Source organism: Photinus pyralis, unplaced genomic scaffold (genome assembly GCF_008802855.1).
Source record: "Photinus pyralis isolate 1611_PpyrPB1 unplaced genomic scaffold, Ppyr1.3 Ppyr1.4_LG4, whole genome shotgun sequence".
In the NCBI taxonomy this organism is placed as follows: domain Eukaryota; kingdom Metazoa; phylum Arthropoda; class Insecta; order Coleoptera; family Lampyridae; genus Photinus; species Photinus pyralis.
The window spans coordinates 44,897,818-44,924,706 of record NW_022170511.1 but is presented as its reverse complement, the minus strand read 5'-3'; the positions used below and the strand labels follow the sequence as shown (position 1 = coordinate 44,924,706).

Sequence of the window (26,889 nt, the reverse complement as noted above, 5' to 3'; positions counted from 1 at the left end):
CATAATGGTAGCTTGTAAATGTAGAGATAAGGAAATTGTCAACGTGTTTCATTCCTGTAACATCCCTGACTACAGGGAGGATGGCTATTCATCCAACTGAGAACTTTCTAAGGATGGGTAAAATCAGGAAGGCAAGTAGGATCCTGAGGGGGAAGAATACTGCTCCAGCATTCACCTCCTGTTTAATGCTATGCATGTCTGAGGAAATCCCCCTGATAGCACAGTCGCCTATGTTTAGGCATTGCTACAGAAAATACGGAGCACATGTGGTCCACCAGAGGTGTATTTACGAATAGGCTTCTCAGGCAGCAAAAAACAAGGGCGACCAATTTTACACTCTTTTATTGCTATTGAATTTCTAGTCTATAACTTTTGATTAAGAAGTCTGATCGAAAAAGTACGAATTGATTTGGATTCTACGCACCCAAATTAATAAGAAAAAGTGTTTTCCCGAGAAATTTTGGTGTAGTCGATTTTTGGTAAAAAAGGAAGGTTATACACTGCTTTTTTTTGAGCCCCGAAAAAAAAATTGTCTCAGATCCACCCGGAAAAAAAAATTCTTATAGAATGTGGGCTGTAGAATCCATAATTTCAAACAGTTCCTTGTTCTTCCAAGGGCTTTAAATAAACTCCTATGCATAAGAAGTTACGAATTGCAAAAATAAATGTTTTCTGTTCATTGAGCATGATGTGTTGCCTACAAACCAGGCTACCTACAGAAGAGTTTTATACAGGGCGAGTTTCATGTTCACTATCTCGTAAACCGTAAGAGATGGGCAAAGATATTCAGAATTACATGCTGATTAATTTTTCCCGTTCATTTGTAGTTCCACAAATATCGAAGCCATGACCAAAAAACCGAGAAATATCATTTTCGAAAAGGCGCAGGAGTTCGCATTTTCAAATCGCATAAATTCATTATTCCGTCTTGATCACTATGGCACTATTTTGGAGGTTATCGAGGTTATGATAATTTTAAATCTACAGTATTTTAAATTGAAACCAGTGCTACCAACTACAAACTTTCCGATTGGTATATTTATATTTTATTTACGCGGTGCCGAGAAATGGGAAGTAATTCCGCAGTCGATTATCTAATTTATGCCAAAATTAACTTATTCAAAATTGCAAATGCTTTCCACTTTGACAAGAATTTTTGAATAAATTTCGAATTCAATCGCAGGTCTACCAACTCAGTTTTCGAATTTTTAAATTGGCGTCTCAACCTTAAGTCATTTTTGAGCAAATTTTGCAAAAATGGCCGAATTTATTGTTAACTGCAATTTGTGTTTATTAAGATACAGTCCGAATGTATCTTTTTACGTGACAACATGTGGACATATGAAATGTGAACCTTGCACAGCAAAATCAGGTACCTATGCCCAATTAATTCTGTATAAAGTTCCATTTTCTTGTCCTTGCAGATGATAAGACAAAATGTGCAGTATGCAAATCACCTGCTCAGTTAATACCGATAAATAACAACCTCAACCCGGAAATGCTACCATTCTTTCGTCCACTAAGCTATAGTGTGGACCAAGCGAAACAGGTTCAGAAAATACATGGTAAAATCGTGTTACTTACAGCTCGTGTTGCAGATATCCAAATTTCAAGACCAAAACAAGACTATAATTATAAAAAACTTGAAGAACAAGTGTAAATTTGTAAAAGGAGAAATGGTTAAATGTTACGGAGCGCTACACGACTTAAAACGAGAGAATGCCTCGCTTCATTTGCAGCTACAGGTAATTTCAATTGAAAGCTTAATTTTTAAGGTTACCTTTGCAGAATATGCTGAAAGCCGCATCTGGAAACAAATCGGTACCGAACAGACCTCCGATATTTCCTACATCCGATTGTTCGGCGTCCTCATCGATTTTTTCCATTCAGCCGAATGCTCTCGGAAGCAACCCCACGCTATTCCCTCAATCGACGACACCTTGGACAAATGCTTCGCATATCGGAGCTCGCATGAACGCGCATCGACCGTTTAATGTAAGAATTTCCATACCGAGATATCTAGATAGGTTGATGAATGTTTTTCAGCCCCGACAAACCTTCATGACACCCTCCGCATCGTCAGTGGCTGATGATTCGTCCGAGAGTTGTTTCGATCGAAGACCGTTAAGGGGTAGAATTCACCCAGTAATGATGCCGATTCGAAACCTAAAGAAGTAAATCCAGCTGCGACCCACACGATCTATGATTATTACGTTGTTTGTGTTACATCATGAATTTAATTTAACTTTAGGTTTAATTAATTAATTTTTGTTTTGGAAGTAGGTGTAGGTATCACATTAAGTTTTATGCAATTTACGACAATATTTCACTATACTTTTTGAGTTTGTATTATATGTCACTCTTTATCTGAATCAACTTGATGAAATGTAGGGACGCACAGAGGCAAATAAAAGAAATTTCAACAAAATCTGTTATTATTATTATTATATTGTTGTTTGTGTAATGAAGGGTGTGTTGGAAGGGTTGGCATTTTTAATAATAATGGAAGTAGCTAATTAAATAGGAGTATTAATTATTATGGTCAGAACTCATTATTAAGATGCGAAAAATCTACTGTAAACTCACCTTTCATTAGAAACGTTCCTCTGTAATCTACGCCTGACGATCATAGAGGGTGGCATGACAGCATTCAGTCTGATCTGGTCATCTTCCGCGTTCGAGGGCAGAGCTGGACAGAATACTTTTACGTCCAGCACAAGCGAATACTAGAAACAATTACATTGAAAAGTATTCAAATACTTTAGAATGTATTCGAATACTTTCAAAAGTATTCGAATTTGAAAGTATTTTGGTGTAGTCGATTTTTGGTAAAAAGGAAGGTTACACTGCCTTTTTTTGAGCGCCGAAAAAAAAATTGTCTCAGATCGACCCGGAAAAAAAATTTTCTTATCGAATGTGGCCTGTAGAATCCATAATTTCAAACAGTACCAAGATTGGGCTACTAGTTCAAAAGTTACAGCCCTTTGAGTTTTTTTTTTCGAAATTGGTCTATATAACTTTTGATTAAGAAGTCTGATCGAAAAAGTACGAATTGATTTGGATTCTACGCAGCCAAATTAATAAGAAAAAGTGTTTTCCCGAGAAATTTTGGGGTAGTCGATTTTTGGTAAAAAAGGAAGGTTATACACTGCCTTTTTTTGAGCTCCGAAAAAAAAATTGTCCCAGATCGACCCGGAAAAAAATTTTCTTATCGAATGTGGCCTTTAGAATCCATAATTTCAAACAGTTTCAAGATTGGGCTACTAGTTCAAAAGTTACAGCTCTTTCAATTTTTTTTCGAAATTGGCAATCCCGCAGCAAGATCTCTATCCCGGTATTTGCGGGATCGTTAGATGTTAATCCCGCGGGATCCCGCAAAATTTTAAATAAATTGGCAAATAAGCAATTTCGTGCGGTTAACTTCCGTATTAAAATAAATCGATAATTATCACAATAAGTATTCAACAAAAAAGTACCTTTAGCCTAACTTGGAACTCAAAAAAATCACCTGTAAAGCACAAAAAGGTGAACTTCTAAAGTGCCTCAAAAATCACAGTACATTTTTAACGAAAAAAGTTTAACAATAATTTTAAAAATAATTTCTCCGTTATGTGTTTCATTAACAAAGCAGAGTCGTCCCCTTGGTCGACAAATTTCCTCAGTCCCGCAAATCTCGCGGGATCCCGCTCCATTTATGTGCGGGATCTCGCAATCCCGGTATTGCATTCCCTACTATTGATCCAGAGGCAACTCTATCCAAAATCGTTGACGTTGGAGAGAAATTTCTTGTGAAACTGTATGAAGGTATCATCGAACTTGACAATGTTGAAGACCTGAAATGTTTTCCACTGTAAACTTGCCAGACCGCCACCAACCAGAGTAGATGATCAATGCATGTTCTGGACCAGGAAGTGACGTCACACCAATAAGAGACGAGTTCATGAAGTCACAGCCGTTCACGCCCTCCTACGCCCCTCCCTTTCAGGTTCGTAAAGCGATTCAATGGCTGGTTCAACAGGTTCGTGAAAGGGCCCAAGAGCTTTTCCACCCGGTTCAACAGCTATGTTGGACCGTTTTACGAACCTGAAAGAGAAGGGCGTGCCGTCTCTGATTGGCTGTGACGTCACGAACTCTTCTCTTATTGGTGTGACGTCACTTCCTTGTCCAGAACATACATTGGTCATCTACTAACCAGAAATGACCCCAAGTACCACTTATTCAGAACATAATATTGCAAGTGCACATGTGGATGGGAAACCAAGGGATCAAACAAACGTTGCCTTCTACATCAAGATGGAAGTTTACCAAACGAGGTGGGTAATTATATTTTCAGACCACAGGAAACAGATCCCTGTAAATGTTATGTTTCTATTAGTTCAATTCCTGGTTTTAAAGTAAGTATCTGATCTACTTGTACATTATGTGTATAACGTAAAGGTTTTTGGTGTGAGAGGGTTTCTTACATTAAAATGAGGCATTTTCAGAAAAGTGAGTACTTATATATTGTTATCGATTTATTTGTGAACAGAAGTTGTTAAAAAGAGGGTGGGAATTCCAATCAATAAGCAAAGTCATGCATTCACTCACCACAACCACCGATTTAAAAGCTAATATTCTCAAGTGCTCCAAAATTTATGCAATTAAAAATCATACTTCCTTGATCCACCTCTTCATAATTTTTGCTTTGAAAACGCCTCTTACAGGAAGAGGTCTGCAGTCATCATTAAATGGAATTCCTATTAAAGTTTGTGCTTTTTCATTTATGCACAGTTAATTCAAAATTGCAAACTAAGATCATTACTGAGAAAGAAAAGCAAATAAAATCAAAGGTAAAGCCCACTCGACATGGACCAATAAAAATTGCAATTGCATGCAAGTTGCGAGACTGCAGTTGCATGCAATTTTTATAGCATGAACACTGCATTCTAGGGATAAATCTAGTTGTTTTTGTAGCACCAACCTAATAAAATACAGGGGCGACAGCTATGATACTAAGAGACCCACTGATTACTTTTTTAAAACTTATTTATTTTTGTAATTGCTCCATGTCAAGCGGCCTATGAAAATACAGGCAAAAAAAATTGAAGAGCAGTGCAAAAATGTTAATTGTACTCCATCATTTAGAACATTTTGGATTTAGATCTAAATAAATAAAAAGACTATATAAACAAATAGGTTCAAACATTTGGATAATTTTTTAAAAACATCTCGAATAAAATAAGGGAAAACAATACATTAAAAAAAAGGTAAGGATTCTAATAAATGGTCAACAATTTCCATTTATTTGTCCTACTGAATAAACAGTACTTAAACAAACAAAAGGATCTCATTTACTGCGTTAATCAAATAAATTGTAAATTGTCACAATATTAACATTTCATGTAAAATTAGCAATACATCAAATCTGCATAGTGAGCATATTGCAATATTATGTGTATGTATTTATATTATATGTACACGGTACCTCTACTCTTAAGTTATTGCTTATTACTAATATAAAGCTTAATAATTTACACGATTATTCTACGCAACATAATTATGATACTATCATATACCTCTGGAAGTGTTCTGATTATGTTTTTATGTATATACATAGAGCATCTAAACAGTTAGGCCTATCAAAACATACACGTAATTATGTTATATATTACAGCTAACGATACATTTATGTAACCACATCCGATTCTTCAACAAATACAATACCGAGTTATAAATAACGCCTGAAGAGAAAACCGATTGTTATAATCCATAGGATAAACGCACCGTTCAGTTTTTTAAAAGTCTGCTGTTTACGTATAAACTCCCCACAAACCTCGCCCGCTCAAGAAATAAAAATGTAATTTTCCTCTTTAAAAAATAAAAATATACAAATCAATGCGAAGCCGGCTCGACATAGTTCGCCGGATAGAGACCGACACGACCGTCTTTTCTTCCCTTACACCACCCCTGCTCGTCTTCGTCTTCTAACTTTTCAAAGACATCACCTGAAACGTATCAAATTAGATTTAGTTTCAAGACAGGATTTCTATGGTCTACTTCAAGATGGCGCATACTTCACTATTTTATTGTGTACTTTGACATTTTAGAGTTCAATCTTGGATACATACCGGTTTTAAAACTGAGCTCGTCATTCTCGGCGCCTTCATAATCATATAGGGCCTTGACAGGTACACCCGGTTCGCCTGTATCAACCAGCGCGTCATTATCATCCCACTCCTCTTCTTCGAAAGGATTCGCCTCGCTCTTACCCGTCGTTCCGTTCCTGCACGACAACTTTAATCCGAATATTTCGATTGGTAGAAACTTACGTGATTGTCGAGTTACGATTTGAAGGACTTTCGACTTTTTCTATTAGTTTGGCGGTCGTTTCCAACTTTTCCTCTCGTACTTCTGTGTTATTTACCGGCGGTTTGCCTTTTGCTGCTTTGTTAACTGCCGAACTATAATCCTAAACACAAAACATTTCCATTATTTATAAAAAGTAGGGATAGAAGGAGGTTGATAATCGATTTGGTTTTCAAACAATAGTACATAGCATTCTGAGATCATTATAAAGTGTCTTTAAAAGATACTCATATCTGTACAATCAAGTCTATCTTACATTATAGGCTCGATTATCGGTTTGTTGGTTAATGAAATTTTGACATATGCAGAGTAGTAATCTTCAGTAATACGTATGGCGACTATAGAGAAATGTTTAATAATTAGGCTCAAAGGACCAATTTAATACCCATTGTTTCATTGTCAATATACATGCTTAAATCGTTTGAGATATCATCAAAATTACAATGCTTCCATTTTAAATTATTATAATTAATTATATTTCGCAAAAATTAATATTTATATCTCACATAATACAATAGTTGTAAGGAAACAAACCATACGTACTGTGCTTTGTCACTTTAATTAAACACCTACTCGTTGTTTTCTTGTTAAAGTTTGACGTTCTGTTAATTTAAGGGTATCTAAATTTAAAGTGCAATATATTTGCCAGCCAAGCATTGGCAGGTTTTTTCAATTTTTCTGTGTTATGTTCTAATTTAACATCATATATGTTTAAGGTAGCAAGAAAAAGAAAAATTAAGCTTTCTAACCACTTATGTATCACATCACCTATGTTACCATTATTAAACAAATTCAAGATGGCGATCGCACTAAAAAACCATGTATCAAAAGAAATTTTTTAACCTCAAAATATGTGAAATCATTTTAAATGCAGCAATAATTGTCAAACAAAAAATGTTCAGATTATCGTCATCTTCAAAGACCGGGCATTTTTTTGTTAGGTTAATATAGCGGAATTCACAGAAAAATCACTTTTTTAGATTCCAGTAAAGTCACTAGATATAGAAAGTACCGCCATTTTTGGGCAAATTTGCTGCCAACTTAAAAAAATTGACAAATAAAATCTGAATAGCTGTAATTTTTTATAACCTAACTTCATAGTACTGTCATGTTTTATAAAAATATATACAGATATCTCCAAACAGGTGGAACAATCCCTAACATTAAAGTTACTAGAATCTGGTAACTTCTGCCATTTTTGGGGCAAAAATCATGCGTTCCCTCTCTAACACACGAGCCCAATGGATTGCGATACTTTCTATATTTAGTGACTAGATTCCAGATTGCAGTTACGCCCCCTAGCGGCCATTTCAGAAACTTAAAAATATTTTCCAGGTTTTTCTCGTGGCCTTTTTTTTACAGCAAGCCTCTACTATGGACAGGTTCCCAGATACAGTACCTCCCATTCTTATTTGGCCACCCTGTAGATTTCTACACATTACACAGAGAAATTCTGTACATAGAGACCTCTTAAAAACACCTTTTGCATTAAAATGAAACGGGTGTGAGTGCAAACGATTTTGAAACCAAATTTCATTCCTCCAGTCATGATCAAAATGCAAACTATGTGAAAAAAAAATTAGGTAGCATGGGAAAGTGATTAATTCAATTTACTAAAACAAAAGATGACAACCAAGTCGCTTGATTAATTACAAGGATAACTGTATGAATACTAATCGTTATTTCGTTATCAATCCCCACTTTGCCCCAGTCATTAACTCAGATACAACCGCTAAGGTCACGTCATAAATACTTCGTTGTCATCTTTCAATGAGCAATAAAACTAAAAAAGAAAACGAAAAAAAGCGTACATGCGAATCCTCTCCCACCGGCCGCTGATTAATTAACATAATACCAGATGGCACCGACTCCTTCGATTTACCCTTGTGTATGTCTCGCAACTCTTCCGTATAATCCTAAACAAACATGCAATAACACCAACACAACAAAAATCATATTCAAATTGAACCATGCGAAAATGTCAAACTCGACACGTACCTCGAACTGCGGCCAATTCATAGCCATATTCACACCGTAATTATTGGACCACCATTTCAGGTCCTTTTCGTAATCCGCATTATTAATAGTGTGATATAGTTCTTCGTATATCTGCGGCAACCTTGAAAACGCGCGAATTTAAAAGATGGGAAAGACAAATGAACGCGGCTACTCACGTGGGATCCTGCGATATATTTAAATGTTTGTGAACGTCGAATAATACTGATTTAATAAACTTCAACCTGTCCGTCTCCATGTCCTGGCATTTGTCGAATACTACGGTCATGTCCTCCATGTACTTCGGATTGTAGTTGTTTATCTCCTGTAGAGCTGCCTCGTACTTTTCTTTGGTCTTCTGTACTTCCTCCTTCGATTTTTGCACTCGATCTTGCATTTTCCTTACCTAGAGAAAATTTAGAATTAGTCGACGATCAACTTTTTAATTTCAAAGCGTTTATAAGCAAACAAAGGGATGTGGAAGAACGTAGACAATTGCTTACCAGAACATTCTTCTGAGTGCAAGAGGAAAGGGAATAGAAATTAAAACTGTGCGGAAATGAAGTGCAAGTCCGCCTACCTGATCCGGCGAAACGGAGGTGTCTCCAGAGGCGTTGCGCTCCTGGTTTGTCGCCGATTTTTCTGTTTTACACGCTGTGTGATAGTCACTTCTCGTTTTCTCGACTTTCTGCAGTAGTTTCGCCCATGGTTTTTGAGCTTTTTTAAATGCGTCTTCCATGTCTTTTCTCTCTTTGATGTGTATCATTGACTGAAATGATATTAATGACCATAATCAGCGCTCAATACATTCAATACAAAACTTTTATCATTACATTTTCCCATTGGGGGAGCACCCTGTATTTTTTTGCATTTTCGAAATCTACATGAAAATCTACATCGTTTGATACCGCATTTCCCTATACCCAGCATCAAAGGTTTTCAAGTTATTCAAGATTTTTCAAAATTTTTTTATTTTTTGACTGCTTTTCTATTTTAAAAAATCGTGAATAACTTGACAACTATTGATGCTGGGTATAAAAGAAATGTGGTATCAAACGACGTAAATGTTCATGTAGATTTCGAAAATCTAACAAAATACAGGGTGTTCAATTTAAAATAAAAAAATTGCTATCCACATCAGGTAAAACCCGAAGTGATAATATTTTCTTTTGAGATCATAAAAAACTATGATCGTATGCAAATTTTCAGATTTAAACTATCAATGAGAGCCTGAATTACTGTAAGGTAACATACAGGGTGAGTTCATTGGGATCTCGGAAACTGTAAGACATAGAGAATTGGTTAAATGAGGAAAGAGTTGTCGTTTTAAAGGCTTATTCAAGATATGTTTTTGTTTTTTTTTAAAAATTCACAGTTTACTAGATATGATCGAAAAACAGATTTAGTGATTTTTCATGTAACTGTTGTAGAATAGTTAGTATTAGAAATACAGAAATATGCAAAGAACAAAAATTGTAGATTTTCTTCCGTTTAATAAGATACATTTATTAATATTCAATGTCAACATTAAGTTTTTTTTGTTAATTATTAAATTTTTGTTAAATTGTCTTAATAAATATAGATTTTATTGGTACCACTGGAAAGCATTTTTCAGTAGCTTTCCAACGATGTGGCACAAGTATGGGGTTGCCATTTAGGATTTTTGAAGAAGGGGGGCTGGGGGGTTAGGGGTTGTCACTCATAACGTCATTCGGTTTCCCCTCGATACCCCCGAAACGGTTTTGCGCGATTTGCAATATCTTCTTTAGTTCGGAAAATATGGCCGACTGCAAGTTTTAAAAGTGACACCCTGTATGTTGGCTGTGTCAGTTTAGGTGCAAATATCTCAATAACAGTGTCGGAGGAGGGCACTCACAGAAGAAGTTTAAGGTACAAGTATAAATTGTGCGCAACTTTTAAACCGAAGTAGCTTAGTAAATAGTTGGGTTATAAGGTAGTAGCATGCTATAACTGCCAAATTGACTTATCCTGTTGGGCTTACAAATTTTTAACGAATAGCCGAGGTATCCTACTGTTGTTCGAATAAGAACCCACATTTTTTACTCCACATCTCGATTCTAATCAGAAAAGTATATTAGGATGTTGTTTGAAACATTTTATTGTCGTGGTAATAGATGGCGCTGTAATCACAGTCGTCATTTAATAGAAAACAATATTAGTACGATCCCTACGCTGTTTGTTAAACATTTTTAAGCCCCTGAGTTATAAAACGGGTGGTATGAACCATCCTGTATATGTTCTATACAGGGTGTGATAATTAAGTATATGAAAAAAGTGGGCGGTACAAAGGGCAAAAACAAGCAATTTTTTCCAAATAAACTAAATGTCTAAAATGCTTCATGTGGGTCCCAAAATTTGGGTCCTAACAGACTGATGAAACTTCAGGCGCTTTCATGAATCTTCACAGATTTTCGGCTCTATAAACTCAAATTAAAATTACAAATGTTAAATGCTTGGAGATGATTATAAAATGTTACAGAATCTAACATGAAGATAGATAGATAAAGAAACTCCTACAATCTACCCCTGAAAAGAAGCTATGTATATCTCGAGCCGCAATGGCAATGACACCAATAACTTCCTCTTTTCTTCTATATATAATTTATGCAGTTAAGTGTTACTTGCGTTAAAACGTACACGCACAAAAAGAAATTATGTGCAAATAAACTTTTTCAATTAATTAAGAGGTAACGGTGCATGTCTTCCAATGAATGCAGATATAGACCTACTGCAAGGTTGAGTAGAAAATTGAATTAGTCAAACTTGTTGCCGCTAATCTAATTGCTGCCTGATTCCACAGATGGCGCCATTCCACATTGAACCATCTTGTCCCAAGAATTGTTAACTTCAGGTCTAAACTCAATAAACCGAATAAGTAAGACGTCCAAGGTCGAATAAAGGAAATGCTTGCAAATACCACAAATTGCATACTTACTTAAAATGCACAAAACAGCAACAATTTCATACTTAAACATAATTGCAATAAAAGTGATGTAACCGAAAATGTAGGTTGCCGACATCTTACTCACCTTATGATAAGTTTCCTTCTGCCAATTCTTAACTTTGGGAATGATTTCATTACACAAATTATCCTTAACTTTATTATGCACATCACACCGCCTATCGGCCTCTCCGAGCACGCCCTTCCACGCCGCCTCCGTCGTACCGTACTCGGGACCCTTCTCGATGAGATCGTTCCACTTCTTCGACCACGCTTTCAAATTTTTCGCGTAGCCCTTTTCGATCTCGGCCCTCTCGTTGACGAGCGTTATTAGGTCGCCGCACAATTTGTAACCGTCCTCGATGCGTTTCGTCGTCTTTTTGTAGTTGCCCGGCTCCCAAAACGAATCGCTCGTTGGTATTAGCATATTATCGTCACTGTGGTGCGACATTATATCGTCGTGTTGCCTTAGGATCAGTTCTGAAACGGGAAAGGCGTGTATTTCTAAATGGAGGACGCTTATCATCTCTTATCATACGAATGGAATCATACACAAACATCAATCGTACAAATTAGATTTTTTTTTGATAAGTTATCGATTTAGGTTTACGCATGTATTCATTTGTTCACAAAAACTAGGTAGGCAGAGCGAATTATTAAGCTGCAATTTCGAAAAAACCTTCAACTAAGGGGTCACATGTGGTAGGTACACGCCTACTTTATCCAGTATCTCACGCACAAACTGTCTAGTTCATAAATCATATGCTCCAAAAACAAATGGAACCCAAGGAAGATAATTCAAGAATTATCCGGAGAGCTCTGAGAAAATCGAAAGCGATCAGAGGAAATTCAAAGTAAATTTAGGATATTTTAGAACAGTGGTTCTCAACCTTTTAGACACTGCCACCCTCTTTTTAGGTTGAGTGGGTATTTGGTAAATCGCGTTCTGCCAACCTCCAGTGGGGTGGCAACCCACCGGTTGAGAATCACTGTTTTAGATGACCCAAAGAAATAAATATCTGAATTTGCTTGGTGGTTGGTGAAGGTTTGCTGCTAGGTTGTTGCGAAGATCTGATCTCTGTCTCCTCTGCTGGCTTCTCAGACACGAGGTGAAAACGAAAAGTTTGACTTTTTGGAATGTCGGCGCTTACTACCCATGTAAGATAGAAATTTTTACGTAGAATCCAGTAGCTTAAAATTTTTTGGATCAGGGTTTCTAAGATTTGACCCAAAGTTACTACTTTTTAAATGCAACATCCTGTATATCTTACCGCCAACTGCTTGCAATCTTTTATCGATTGGTGTCAGCTGCCATGGATACAATAAAAAAACAAAATATCCATGAATCCATGGCTTACTATGTAAAAGTCGTGAAAAATAACGTTTTTATTTTTGGTTCATAGCAAAAATTTAAAAAATATAGGTTGTGATCTCGATTGTGATACAATTATACTCAAGAATGCAAACAAATTGACGTTAAAGTGTACAGGGTGTTGCAATACTTTAGGTCAAATCTCACCTTTTTGACTACGCCACTGGATTCTAGGTAAAAATATTTAAAATAGGTAGCAGTTTTTATCTTCGATGGGTACTAAGATATGATAACATCCCAAAAGGTCAAACTTTTCATTTTCACCCCGTATCTCAGAAACAAACGTAGCTAGATTGATTCCGTCTGTGGTATTAAATGTCTCACAAAAAGGTGGCGCGGGGTGGCGAAACCTGCAAGTTAAAAAAAACAGCCGAGATGTCTCAACAAAAATAGGACCCACCTTGTGTTTTCTGAACTTTTTTCTATTGGTTTACCCTGGTACACATCCTGCATCTGCTATAAAGTAAAATCCTAATTTTGACTTAAAATTTTTCAAATCTGGTGACTCGACGCCCTTGATCAACTTCCGACAATTCCAAAAAATTGATTACACAAATTTAATTAATCTATGGGGGACCAATAAAAAAATCTGACATGAAGACCCTATCTGGGTCGCACAGAGGGTTCAAATAAACACACAAAACTGCCTCCTCAACAAAACAACTAGGGCTGAACGTCCGAGATTTGGCGTAAACACTCTCTTTACCGTCGCGAAGGACTAACAGCTAGCAATCGCCTCGTTTTTACGTTAATTACCGTATAATTACCGTACCGTCTCCTTCAGAATTTTCAAAAACACGGCCAATCACGGCTGATAACGCCAGTTTCGAAGGAATGCGCCCCCACTTACGCCGAACTAACGCGCACATCGTAACATCTGCATCTAACAGCGATAAGAACGAGTGCGTTAATTAAATTTGATCCGATAGCAAAACTTCTTATCGCAAACGACCAGATGTCACTACTTCACGTTTTGCAATTAAATACACAAATCTAAATAAACAATTGACAAAAGCGGCGAACTTTAAACAAGAAAAACAACACAGAGACACAAATTCAAGTAAAATAAACCAGCTGTGTGCGTATTCCTAAATAATCCCCTTGATTTACAATAACTAAAGTTTGACTTCGACAAATTGGGATTTCGATTGTTTCTCCTAATGGAGGATTTCCCCGATTTTCATTGGCAGTTTTCGATTCGCAAAGCCACATCGATTCTAGATTCGCGAAATTAACGCGGATCGAAATAGAATGGGTGTTTTCGAGGTTGTTAACAGTATTAAAAAGTCATCATCCCACGCTATATTTGGCGCATTATGTAACTAAGCTGTACGTAGAACGATCCAAGCTCGTGTTAATGGAATGGTAATTTTCTAATATTCTTTCGGCTAGACGTACAATATGCATAATTTAATTATACAGTAAATGTAGGATACAATGAGGATTAACAGTTATAGGACTTCAGTTCCTACTCGGTTTTATATTTTGCTTGCCGCTCGAAACAGTTATAAACAACATTATAATATTTATAAAGAATAAGGAAATTTTCTTGGAGTTCAATAATCCGTATTTGTGGTGCGATGAATGTAATTTTTTTTCACGTCGGATACTCATCAATATATCATCATGTTTTCGGTTGATTCATCGACAACCGTTTAATTTCGCGCGTAATTAGATGTTAAAAATAGGCTCGCGGCATTGAAACGTATCAACAGGACGTAAAATCGAACGGTATCTTTCGACGGAGGTGCTTTTGCGAAAATTCCATTCGCGTTCGCGCTTATTAGTCAAATTAACGAGATGAAACGGAAGGAGTCCCGCCTTGCGTTCGAAAGAAAATTGGGAGCACTCGACCTAAATATTTCGTTGCTATCGGTTACATGCGTCAATAAATTCGCATCGCCTTTTTTATTTTCGAGGCAATTGAGATGAACATTTCAATAGATTCGAGTTTATTGGCGGATATTGTACTTTTCCAAAGTTTTGTGATAAATTTTTGAAAATTCAGAGATTCTTCAAATATCTCGATTGGGGGATACTGAAAACCGAGCAGGATAACCCTATAGACTCATGCACACCACCGTTCTGATGTGGATACCGTCTTTCAGAGAATGAAGGAGAAACATCATCTCTTTCCCACGCAGTTGCCAAACCGTTCACAGTCCTCATCCATCAGCTTCGGATCCGACATTTGGCAACAACTAAATGTATTCAGTATGCTGTCTAAGGCCGGCCATACACGTTGCGGTGGACCGGAGAGGCATACCTGTACAGTTTGTCTTTCTTTGACATCGCTGTCCCTTTTCGTTCTCGAGTTAGACGATGAACACTAAAACGCTACACTCATACTGATATCCAATCCCAGGAAAGAATTTTAATTTATTCTATAATCACCTCACTATATCTTTTGAATAGAGCAAATCTTGAAAAAAACTATTTGAACAACAATTGAAAGAAAATGGTGTTACAGGTTTCGAAAATTCGGCCAATAAAAAATGTTCATTTGATTTGGGGGGGGGGGGGGCCTTAATAATAATAATAATAAATGACTTTATGAAACATTTTCTATAGATCCTGTCTAAATGGTGGAGTTCGGATACGGGTAAATATCCGTGTCTGCTCTTCCACTCAACCCTTAAAAAATAAGTTGACATTTTTCTTCTTTTATTAATACATCTCGAGTTTCCATAGGCTATTGCACCTAATGCTAGTCACCCCATATTTTTAACCATTGATTAACCATGAATCACCGTTTGTGAAACCGGCCCATAGTCCCGACAAAATAAAACCCACGTCATCTGAGCAGAGCAGAATCTCTCTAGAAGGGGGAGATATTGTTATTGTATCCCAATATCCATTAAAAGTAACCAATCTTATCGGGAGCCCTATCTTCATTCTGTCGCCGTTTAGATTGGAGGACCATCGTTTGATTACATTACATCTAACCACTCACCACAGACTGTATACGATTAAATCCCTTGCTTCCGTTATTTAGAGATATGACGTTCTCTCATTGACTAACGCTACGCCACAAAATTATTGCAATATCAGAAAAAGGGGCCCATTTGAAAATCACGTGACACATTAATAAATGGCGCCGGCATGATAAGGTAGACGGAATCAATGTTTGCGTTTACAATTAAATAGATACTTAATTACCAGTGTCACTTACGTAAGAGACCATTGCGTCACCGTCCTTTCAGATAGACGATCCTGAAAATTTGCAATCTGGAGGGCCCCAAGGATCTACATTTGGGCCGTTGCGGTTTTTTGTCAGTTCGCAATTTACACATGTACTTAACCATTTTAATAAAAAGACTGGGAAATTCAAACGTGTAATTGTGCATACTAAAATATTCATCGATTTTCTATAAACAAAAGACAATCACTTAGCATTCGAGAAACGAACTTGGATTGGAATACTTAATTGGATTTAGCTTTCGCTACTCGTCGTTATTTAGATAGCGTGAATAATTTGTTCTTGACGAGACAATTGAAAGTGACATAACTGGTGCATCAAAAAGATCGGATTAACGTTGTTGTAAAATTGAAGTAATAGACTTGTTACCGAGTCCGTCTCGACTCTTGCAAGTATTTAAATAGCGGATGACCCTCTGTTTCGCAAACGATTAGAGTAATAAATTAATTGAACTGTTGTTTAATCAATCCTGTAATGCTAACAATTCCATTCAAGGTGAGCGAAACAAGAACGTTTAAAACATTGGTGGAATTACGTTCTACCCCTGATTTCTTCACTCAACGGTTCTGATCGATATTAAATTATTAGCGTTAGACGTGGCCGTGGTCATTTATCCGTGTTGAAAAGACGTCCACCGGCATTCCACATGGATCTCAATAGGGTCCTGAACTATTCGCCACGCTTTTCTATTAGCAATTACTACTGTATCCGCAGAAGGTATATTGTGATTGACATAATCACAATACATATCTATTGTAGTGCCGACAATGTACCAAATTAAAAATAGGTACATACAACTCACTTAAGCAATTTAAAATTATAATGAACAGTAAACGTAAATAAATAAAAATATTATTGTTCAAACCAATATACAGGCTGGTTTGTCCGGTCCCTGGTTTCTTAAAAAAAAACTGAATTTCTACCAAAAAGATTATGCTCTACTTCCGGAATTTGTTATCAACTTTCATACTTTCAACCGCTCTTTCTTTACTTGGATTGCGCAAGTGTCTAAGGATGGTAACCACTTTCTATGCGTAATCGTATTAGTTACGCCTATTTAACAAACAATCGGAGGATTTCCACGGATCGTGGCACTTTTAATTATGGCGAATGAGATTAGGCGAGGATATTTCGATATGCAGGTGAAGCGCCGGAACAACCCAATGATTGAATTGTTCCTAGTTTTAACGGCGAACCCGAGCCCCCCCCCCCCCTGATTAAAGTTACATAATTAATACTCGTTGATATCGTTCGAACAGGGTTCAACCAATTGACAGTTGCCTAATCTAACCAGGTCAAGATAAGTCAACGAAAAGGTTCTTCTGATTGCGTCGCACGTAATCAAAGATGAGAATTGGGTGTCGCCATGAAATTAGGAAATATTTTGTTTCTGTTCTGTGCCCATTACGAAATTATTCGAAATATAACACATCAATTTCGAGTCAAAAATTTTGTTGATTCGGTTGGAAGGACCGACTGGAATATTTTCTTAATCAGCAAAAATAACTCGAGAACGTCACTTACGTCCTCCATTCCTGTGGATCCGTCTGTCTGTGTACAAGAAAGCTTTCAACTCCGAATTTTTCAAAGTTTTCCAAAATTATAAGAAGGGAATGATGAAATATGCGCCATTCTGTTCGGATGTGTCAGAAAAAAAATTCGAGAAGGGAGGGGTTGACTATAATCCTTCTGGTGTTCATGATACTCAAAAGGCCTGGGTGAAAGAAATGGTTTTTCATCAAACTCGAATAGCTCGAGTACTAAGTTTAGAAGGAAGGCCTTATACAAACAGAAAATGAAGAGTATAGACGCGATCTATCGATCGGTGGGGTCACAACTTAAAATGTAAATGTTTTGAGAACTAATGTCAGAAAAGTGATGTGTCCTCGGATGTGTCCGTCCGTTAGGTCAAATGAGATGATCTTGGAAATGCTGCGTCAGTAGAAAAGTCAAAAAACACTAGATTCGCTGGTACCAGTTCTGCTACGTCATTGAAGAACACCCTGTAAAAAAACTGTGTGCAAATAGAGGACATTCTGGGTAAATAAAGAGCAAATTTTAAACAAATACATGGTCACATATTGCCATCGGACGAGAGAATACATATCGGACAAATTTTCCATTTTCAAGGAAAGTTGTGCGCGGGTGCACCATTCTGTTGAAACCAACAATTTCCAACTTTTAATTGTTTTGCGTGTGCCATATATAATTCATAATAAAAAATGCTACTCAATACAGTGTGTACTTTTTTTACGGGCCATATGCCTACAAAAATAAAGTTGATGATGATTTCTCCGGAACGAAACGTATTGAAAATCTCTCAATGGTGTCCTCTAGAGCGCAATGAGTAGGTGTTTTTTTATTTTTTTGTATCTGTTCAAATAACATCAGAAAAAAATAACCAAGTCGGGATTTCTGGCATACGTTCGAAAGTAATCGGAAGTTTCTGGTTTTCTTTAAATCATGATAATAATGTTTAATAGCGCAACTTTTACCCAATTTGACCATCGTCGTACCTTCTATGGTTTCGGAAATCCGTATGATAATAATAATAATAATCTTTATTGTTGTTAAGACAAAAAACATTTTTTGTTTACAAACGTCAGTTTAGAAAAGGATAAAAATCAAGAGACAAATACATTTAATGACTAACTTACATTGAAATCGGATGAAGACCATTGACAATTCAAAAATTCGTTAATGTCGTCAAAACTTTGTTTTTTTTTAAATGTTTTAATTTTATTTTTGAAAATTTTGGATGGTAGCCTTACTACGTCGCTAGGTAATTTGTTTAAAAAGCGAGGACTGTAATAATTGGCCCCATATCTACTACATTGCAATCTTATATATTGATGCCTCACCAGTTCACCACCCCTGGTACTGTAATTGTGGATTTGATTTTGTAGAGTATAGCAATGTGACTGTTGCTTGATAGACATCCTTATCTTGGACACAGTGTATAAGTAGGTACCTAATTACTATATTATATAATATTTTTGAAATTACCGTCAGCCATTATTATTGTATGGGGCTGGCCCCCTTAGTTACCATGGATACAATAGACAAAACAAAATCTCCATGAATCCATGCGAATCCATGGCCCACTATTTACAAACCGTAAAAAATAAGGTTTTTATTTTTGGTTCATGGCTAAAATTTAAAAATATATAAGTTGCTATACATCAATGTAATCAGGAAATAGAATGCAAAAAAAAACTGACGTTACACACAGCGTGTTGCATTTAAAAAATACCAACTTTCTCAGAAAAGGTGGTTCAAAATTTTGTTTAACTACGCCACTGGTTTTCCGTAAAAATATCTAAAAGAGACAGTTTTTGCCTTGTTTATGATTTTAAAGATAAAGACGGTTTTGGCCAAATTTTTTGGATCAGTGTTTCTGAGATTTGAGCCAAAGTTGGTACTTTTTAAATGCAACACACTGTATATCTTACTGTCAATTGTTTGCAATTTTTTTCATGATTACATATTACATATATTATAGTATATTATATCATATTTTCCAAATTTTGGAAATCACCGTCAGCCATTTTTATTGATTGGTGTCGCGGCTGCCATGGATACAATAAACAATACAAAATATCTATGAATCCGTGGTTTACTACTTAAAAACCGTAAAAAAATAAGGTTTTTATTTTCTGTTCATGGTAAATATAGGTTGTGATAGTGATACATCAATGTAATCGCGAGTGTAATCGGGAATACAAAAAAATTGACGTTCAGATGTACAGGGTGTTGCAATACTTAGGGTCAAATCTCAGAAAAGGTGGTCCAAAATTTTGTTTGGCTACTTACGCCATTGGATTTAGCGTAAACCGAGGCGTAAACATATCTAAAATAGACAGTTTTCCCCTCGAGTCCTTTACCTTTACATCCCAAAAAGTCAAACGCTTCGATTTCACCCTCGATTTCACCCTGTATCTCAAAAACAAACGTAACTAACTTGATTCTGTTTGTGGTATTAAAAGCCTCACAAAAAAATGGCACAGTGTCTCTATCTTTAAAAACAGCCGAGATACACTTGAGGCGTGAGGCGGCTCATTCAAAATATAACACACGGTAGAAAAATTAGCCCATAGGAAACACCGAGGAAATACCAGAAACTGGGAAAATGTAAATATATACTGGCCATTTTTAGACAATGCAAAAAATTCTAGTCCTCGTTCTTCAATAACAACAAAATGAGGGAAAATTTTAAAAAATATTTCTGGTCACCAGTGGCGTGCTGTATTCCAGTGGCGTTCCATATTTCATTGCAGATTTGGAAAGTACTTATTTTTTTAGGTAACTTCCTCAAAATTTTACAGTTTTTTTCGAGGTTTTTTTTATAGAAACTATTCGCGCCGGCGGCTAATGTTTTAAATTTTGGCGTATGCTAAGACCTCTTCCACTGTCATATAATTTTTTGGGTGTCTTATCAAAAAATTTTTGAATGTGATATTTTTAAAAATCTCAAATGGCACCCCCCTATACAATTGTAAGTAGGTCACGAAACTACCCGCACGTTAGTAAGGGAGGTATTACGTTGGGGTAAAAAAATGATCTCCCCACGCCCACTTTTTTGACCGAAATACACGTTTTGAAGCACAAGGAATCCGAATCAAGTAAAATCCCGATGATGTCGGTCTGTCTGTACCTCGGTCTGTACTCTCATTTCTAAACGGTTGAACGGATGGGAACTAAATTTGGTACACATATTCTTGGCGCGTTTCTTAGACCTAAAAGAAAGAACTGAAAAGTGTTTGGACGTGAAAATAAAAGTGGCAAAACTGAAAGCAGTCTAATGGGGAAAGTTAGGTGCGCAATTTTGATAGCGCACCAAAGTCCCAATGCCACTTTCGCTTAAGGATCTGCCTCGGGATCTGCTATCTTGAAATAGTAGATTTTATTGTATGTAGCTCGGTGTGTAGCTACTATTCGCTATTGTCTACATAGTTCTCCAAAAATGCTAAGCAACGCCCTCGGGTGCGTTTTTCCCAAAATGAGAAAATCATCTACCTCCTATATGGGGGTAGATCTTTGCTTACAGCAATGGCGTCTGCGCCTGAATATCCCATACCTTCGGCAACTTTTTACTGGGAAATGCCTTGTCAACCTACTACTTCTTTCCAGATGAACAGCCAAATGGTAGCGGGGCATAGCTAGTTGAATAATTACAGTTTCGCCATCAATTATAGTTTGTTCACTCTCCGCCGTAGTACCGATCTAATAAATACCTCGACCACCCACCGATAATTACAATAATTACCGAACGGAGTTTCGATTTTTTCCCCGTTCTGGTCGCCGCACTTAATTGCGATTCAAAGCAAGTAGTTAATAAATAATAATAATAATAACAATACGAGAAATGAAGCAATCATTCTTTAATGAGATACCTATTTGCACTTAGCATACCAATAAGGAAAGAAAGTTGGCAAATAAAGACACGTACAATTTACATGTACACGCACCTACATATTAATGTCTACACAATCCATAGCGGCAAACTTTACTTTTACTGAAAAAAAAAGGGAGGAGGGTCAAAAGCAAAGGTTAAGTAAAATGAAACCTGATAGCCATTGAACTCCACGTTGCAGGTTCGGCCGCAAAGAAAAACTTTCCAAAGATAGCGCCTTCCTCATAGTCACCTGTTTGCAGAAAAAAAAAACGGTCAGATTAAGTACACGCTATAGGTAAACTGAGCATAAAGACGATAAAAACGAAATAAATTTGCACTAATTAGCGCGCCTTAAGAATGCGTCAGCCACATAATTTAAGTTTACGAGCACTATAGGATGCCGTTTGACTAAGAACAACAATTTTTTTACACCTCATTACAACATCTCTCAAACCTCGTCTCAAACTATGGCGGATAGGCTGAGGATTCCGTTTCTGCCATGGATTCATGGTTGAACCTTTCGTTCGGGATGTGTGACCTAAGTTCCACGCTTCGGTTGACGCACGTTATGCAAAAGTCTTGGGAAGATTTTTTCTGACATCTGCCGACTACTGCTAATTGTCAACCAAAACGAATTGGCTGTCGATTTAAAATTTATTTTTGACAAGCGAATGTTGTTCTTGTGTGACAGATGTCAAACCAAGTGTCAAACCCCCCAAATTGTAAAGATAATGGGCTCGTTCATAAGACACAACGTAAAGTCACTAAATATAGAAAGTACCGCAATCCATTGGGCTCGTGTGTTAGAGAGAGAACGTATGATTTTTGCCCAAAAATGGCGGAAGTTACCAGATTCTAGTAACCTTAATGTTAGGGATTGTTCCACCTGTTTGGAGATTGTTTTGCGTTTATAATGACAGCATTCCGATATCAAAAATAGTGCTGGAATGAGTTTCATTCCAACACTATTTTTGGTAACTATTTTCCACAACTGACAGATTTTTAAGAACATTTGGTATTCAGTGGTTGGCATGCTCGTCTAAATCATCCAGGCTGATCATATACGCGAATATTCAATTCAAAGTTCTGCCTGGATGATTTAGACGTTAATACTTATCTCAACGGTTTAGTAAAATGTGGACTAATTTCACTTATTGTTATAACATTATGTTACAGTTATTAACGATACGGGTAATTGTAATCATTAGGTATTGAAAATTCAGTGTAGATACTTAGAGAAATCCACATTTAATACAAATGAGGTTTTATAACCTAACAAAATTACAAAACTAATCTTTGTCACTAAATGTACAATTATTATAAACTTTTAGAATTATTGTGGAATTATTGCCTGGTAGCAAATTATGAACAGTCCGAGGAACAGTCTCTTCTGCTAACTGTCGAAGCTCTGGAGGAGTGGAAGGAAGAATTTCTTCGCACATTATTCACTTTTTATTGAAAAAACTAAAATATACTGCACAAATTCGTATTTGACGCGCTTGTTAAATTGAATTTTTTCAAAATGTAGCGTAGCCAACTTAATTTCTTTATTGAAAAATTGTTGGTGTTGCCAACTTAATTTCTTTATTGAAATATTTATTACAGAAAATGTTGGAATTGTTAATTTTTTTAATACAATTAAAATGCTCAACAGGGAAAATAGTATAAAGCATAAGTTGCAGAAGGCCTTTCTAGCACTCGTTCAAACTTGAACTCGTGCTAGAATATAGCGCCTTCTGCAACTTATGCTTTAATATACTATTATAAAACATGACAGTACTATGAAGTTAGGTTATAAAAAATTACAGCTATTCAGATTTTATTTGTCAATTTTTTTAAGTTGGCAGCAAATTTGCCCAAAAATGGCGAATGATTGCGGTACTTTCTATATGTAGTGACTTTACGGGAATCTAAAAAAGTGATTTTTCTCTGAATTCCGCTATATTAACCTAACAAAAAAATGTCCAGTCTTTGAAGTTTGTTTGACAATTTTTCCTGTATCTCTAAAAATGAAGTGGCGGGGGGTATTTAAAGGTTTCCGTAAAGAACACCCTGTATCTTCGAAACGACTGCGCCGATTTTAACAAGGGTTATTCTTCGGCTAGAAATATTATAATATTTGAAGTTTTGTTAGTTTCACATATCGCCGCTTGAGGGCCTTTTTCGACATTCCGACAGAAATGGTTAATTTTCTCAAAAAAATTAAATGCGTTGGTTTGATTTTTTTTTCATGAAAAAGTAGCTAAATGATGCCTAAACAAGCTCGCGAAAACCGCATCTCGATATCTTGAGATATAATCGTGTTGTTTATTTAACATACATCAAAAAGAAAAATCCGAGGAAAAATCTTTCAGTCTTAGTCTCGGTCTCGATCTTAGTTCATATTCCATTAAAAAATATCTGCACCTTCAAAACCGAGGTTGACCCCTCGTTCAAAACGAAACCAAAAATTCAATAAAATTTAAAGAAAACTCACTCAACAATTCGAAAATAAAAAACTTCATAAAAAATCTAAAGCATTTGCGAAAATGCAGAAATTCCATGCTGCGGATCTTAAAATTTGATACCTACCTCGTTTGATACGTACGAACTTTCCCGATCACACTGGAAATTTCGGAAGATACAGTGGCGTACGTAGAAATTTATTCTGGGGGGGGATTAAACAAGTTCGTGGCACATACAGTCACCCAGTGTGTACTAGAAGGGGGGGGGGGGTAAGAAATAGAAATTGGGTTGCAGGTTGCTAATGCTGGTAGTCATTTATCTATTTATTATTGTACAGGCGAAAGAGATTAGATTAGAACGGTATTTTATTTCTTACTGCTGACAGGTCCCTTTATTGCTTTTGCTTTAATTAGTCAACGAAAACTTTGAATAATAGGTATATACTACAGAATATTTAGATTTTAGTGACTTTAGACTTTAACCAAAACCAAAATTGCTCTCTATATATACCTATATATTATTGCCTTTATTTTAAAGTGGGCGGAGCGGATAGCGGAGTATTACCTAAATACCTAATAGCTATGATGGGGGGGGGGGGGATATATCCCCTTCATCCCCTCCCGTAAATACGCCACTGGGAAGATATTCCCGTAAATTTCTCGATAATGTATGGGAAACATTCCCTTAGATTTCCGGTGTGCGCATATTCATTCTCAGCAATGCTAAGATTCCCGTATATTCCCGGAAAATGCAAAATTCGTTTGGAAATAACTCGCGAAATAAGCACCTATTGTAATTGTAATTAAGTCCTAGATTTTTGTACGTGTAAATTTTCAATTTTACAAAATTAGTATGACTAAAAAAAGGATGATACCAGAATTCACTATTTATGATCCCATTATCATTATACAGGGTGGGCCATTAGTGTGTGGGTTTATTAACGTCCATAAAATTCATTGTCGGAGCAAGTTGAAGGGCCCTTAAGGCAACAACCTCGGCTATAACCTAAAAACATTTTCAACGAAATTGCAATTGTTGTACATGGTGATTTATACCCAAGTTACATTTTTTAAATGGAACCCCCTGTACATATTTCGATTCCTTGGTCAATTTTAGTGTTACTTTATACCTACCTACGATAACTAAAATGAGTTGTTTGGCCGCAATTCGTCATTTTTTCAAAAAGTAGATGCCCAGTAAAAATTGAATATCGCAGTTATCATAAAACAACAAGGCTGTGACTTTGCAGTGGCACTAATCATGAAACACACTTTGAAGATGAGACTTCAAGGGATTTCATAAGGAATTTGTGCCTGGTGAAACTTTTCACACTACATCAACAAGTAATAAGCCACACTGTGTGTATTTATTAGGGGTGGGCGTGGATTACTCTTACTTCACGACCTAGAAAATATTTAATGAAAACAAGGATATAGGATATCTTTTATCATTAAGATAAAGGCCTTAAATACGAAACCTTGAGCAGCTCAGCGACGACCAATGTAAATAAATCGGCTGGAATAGAACATTTCGATGGTAAATGTGCCCTTCCATAACCCTCTTTGAAATCGTTCCAAATGATCTAAGCAAAAGGTCAGTTTGGGCTGTAAGTTCATCCCTGAATAAGGAAAGCGTGATCGAAAATCGTAGGTATTCAATTTACATAACCTGATATCGCGCCTTTTTTTTCATTACACGATACACGAATGACGTGTTAACAATAACTTACGTACTAATCACTCATCCTCGTTAAAACAATCGTGCAGCGGCTAAGAATATTAAATGGGCAATTTCCAAATGGAAATTCCTCTAATTACTCCTACAGGTGCCTAAAACGACCTTGAGCGACGGCTAGAGTAGGTTCCTCTACGTTTAATACACATAACCGGCTATAATCGCTTAACCGATTTTTAATATTTTTTAATGGGAAATTAGATGCAGAAAATTGAACGTCATCAAATTGTACGTACCTGAGCAATTGAGACAATCCTTTAAAGGAAAACCACTTTAAAACGAAAACACACGGCGGACCGGACACTTTTCACACAAACGGTCTTAAGCGGTCACTAACGGACATTTTACCACTGCATCGCGATATACTTTTAAATAATAAATAAACAAACAAACGGAAATAAGATCGTTACGATAAATAAGTGTCTTCTGTGCTGTAAAGACGTTTAGGGACTACAAAATCTGGAACGCAAGAGCGACATATCGAGACTGATAGATGGCGCGTCAATGAAATTCCATTACAGCAGGTCGTGTTTACACGAGCCGGCGTCGGTTGCGCTACGATTCGATTCAAATCTAGCCGCCGTTGAAACAATTGAATATTAAAAGTACCTTGAACTGGTATCGATTTTATCAACTTCTTGACCTAAATTGTAGCTACAAGGGGAGGATTTCGTTAAGCGCTCATTTTTACGGCTTCGACATTAACCCAAATCAATGTAAAATTGACTTGTTTTTCTTTATTTGCCTAACGCAAGTTTATTCTAGTTCTAGCATTGAATTTATATGTAGGTAGTAGTTATAAATTCAATGGTTCTAGCACACGTTTGACTTTCCTCAATTTGCAATAGAGACCTTTAGTAAATTGCAGTTCAAAAACCCCAAAAAAAACAGATTTTAATTTGTACGACATGCTGCATCTTCTTGGACGAATACCCTTTATGTATGTATATCGTATGGAAGGAAAACGAGGCGAAATCTGTATTTATAAGCCAAAATAATAAATCAATTTCAAAATGAAAAGAGAGTAGGAAGGGGAAACTATCGTAAACTACACTGTACCTGGAAAAAAACAAAACACCTGGTGTTTAGGCAACACAATTAGCACTATCTAGTGAAAAGGAAACCCTGGAATTTTTTTGTTCATTAATAGACTTGCGTAACGCATCATAGGGATTTCAATATAAAATTCATAACATGCGATTATTGGCTCCCTAAATTATTTTAGAGCAAAAATGTATTAATTTTTTGTAGGAAAAATTTTTTTACGCCAATTCTCTTCTTCCTTTTGTCTGTTTGAGCCTGTGATGGTTCGACCCCTTGCTGCCTTAGCCAATGTAAACGTTTCATGGCAGCACGATACAGCTAAGGTCTTTTGGCTCTCGTCGCCAACACGCTTGCCATCCGAAGACTGGGTGGACTATCCAGAAGTCTTCCAGTCTCCA

At 36.5% G+C, this 26,889-nt stretch overlaps 2 protein-coding genes across 5 annotated transcripts; one reads left to right on the top strand and one right to left on the bottom strand.

Annotated features, from left to right (window-relative positions):
- Positions 1-619: 619 nt before the first annotated feature.
- Positions 620-2,428, top strand: LOC116169960 (probable E3 SUMO-protein ligase RNF212). Its single transcript, XM_031486173.1, has 6 exons — positions 620-765; positions 828-1,372; positions 1,425-1,549; positions 1,599-1,745; positions 1,789-1,995; positions 2,047-2,428. The coding sequence occupies exons 2-6, from the start codon at positions 1,258-1,260 to the stop codon at positions 2,176-2,178; spliced, it is 726 nt and encodes a 241-aa protein (XP_031342033.1). The 5' UTR covers positions 620-765; positions 828-1,257; the 3' UTR covers positions 2,179-2,428.
- A 2,831-nt stretch (positions 2,429-5,259) lies between these two features.
- LOC116167987 (protein kinase C and casein kinase substrate in neurons protein 1-like) lies at positions 5,260-25,939 on the bottom strand. Of its 4 annotated transcripts, XM_031483620.1 has the most exons (11): positions 25,684-25,939; positions 21,440-21,518; positions 11,391-11,782; positions 8,921-9,109; positions 8,844-8,855; positions 8,520-8,746; positions 8,344-8,464; positions 8,157-8,261; positions 6,309-6,448; positions 6,108-6,262; positions 5,260-5,984 (listed from the first exon to the last, which is right to left on the bottom strand). In XM_031483620.1, the coding sequence occupies exons 2-11, from the start codon at positions 21,510-21,512 to the stop codon at positions 5,872-5,874; spliced, it is 1,527 nt and encodes a 508-aa protein (XP_031339480.1). In that variant the 5' UTR covers positions 21,513-21,518; positions 25,684-25,939; the 3' UTR covers positions 5,260-5,871. The 4 variants fall into 4 exon arrangements, with proteins under 4 accessions (XP_031339480.1, XP_031339483.1, XP_031339481.1 ...); XM_031483623.1 differs by lacking the exon at positions 8,157-8,261; XM_031483621.1 differs by lacking the exon at positions 8,844-8,855 and having other exon boundaries at positions 25,684-25,938.
- Positions 25,940-26,889: the final 950 nt, after the last annotated feature.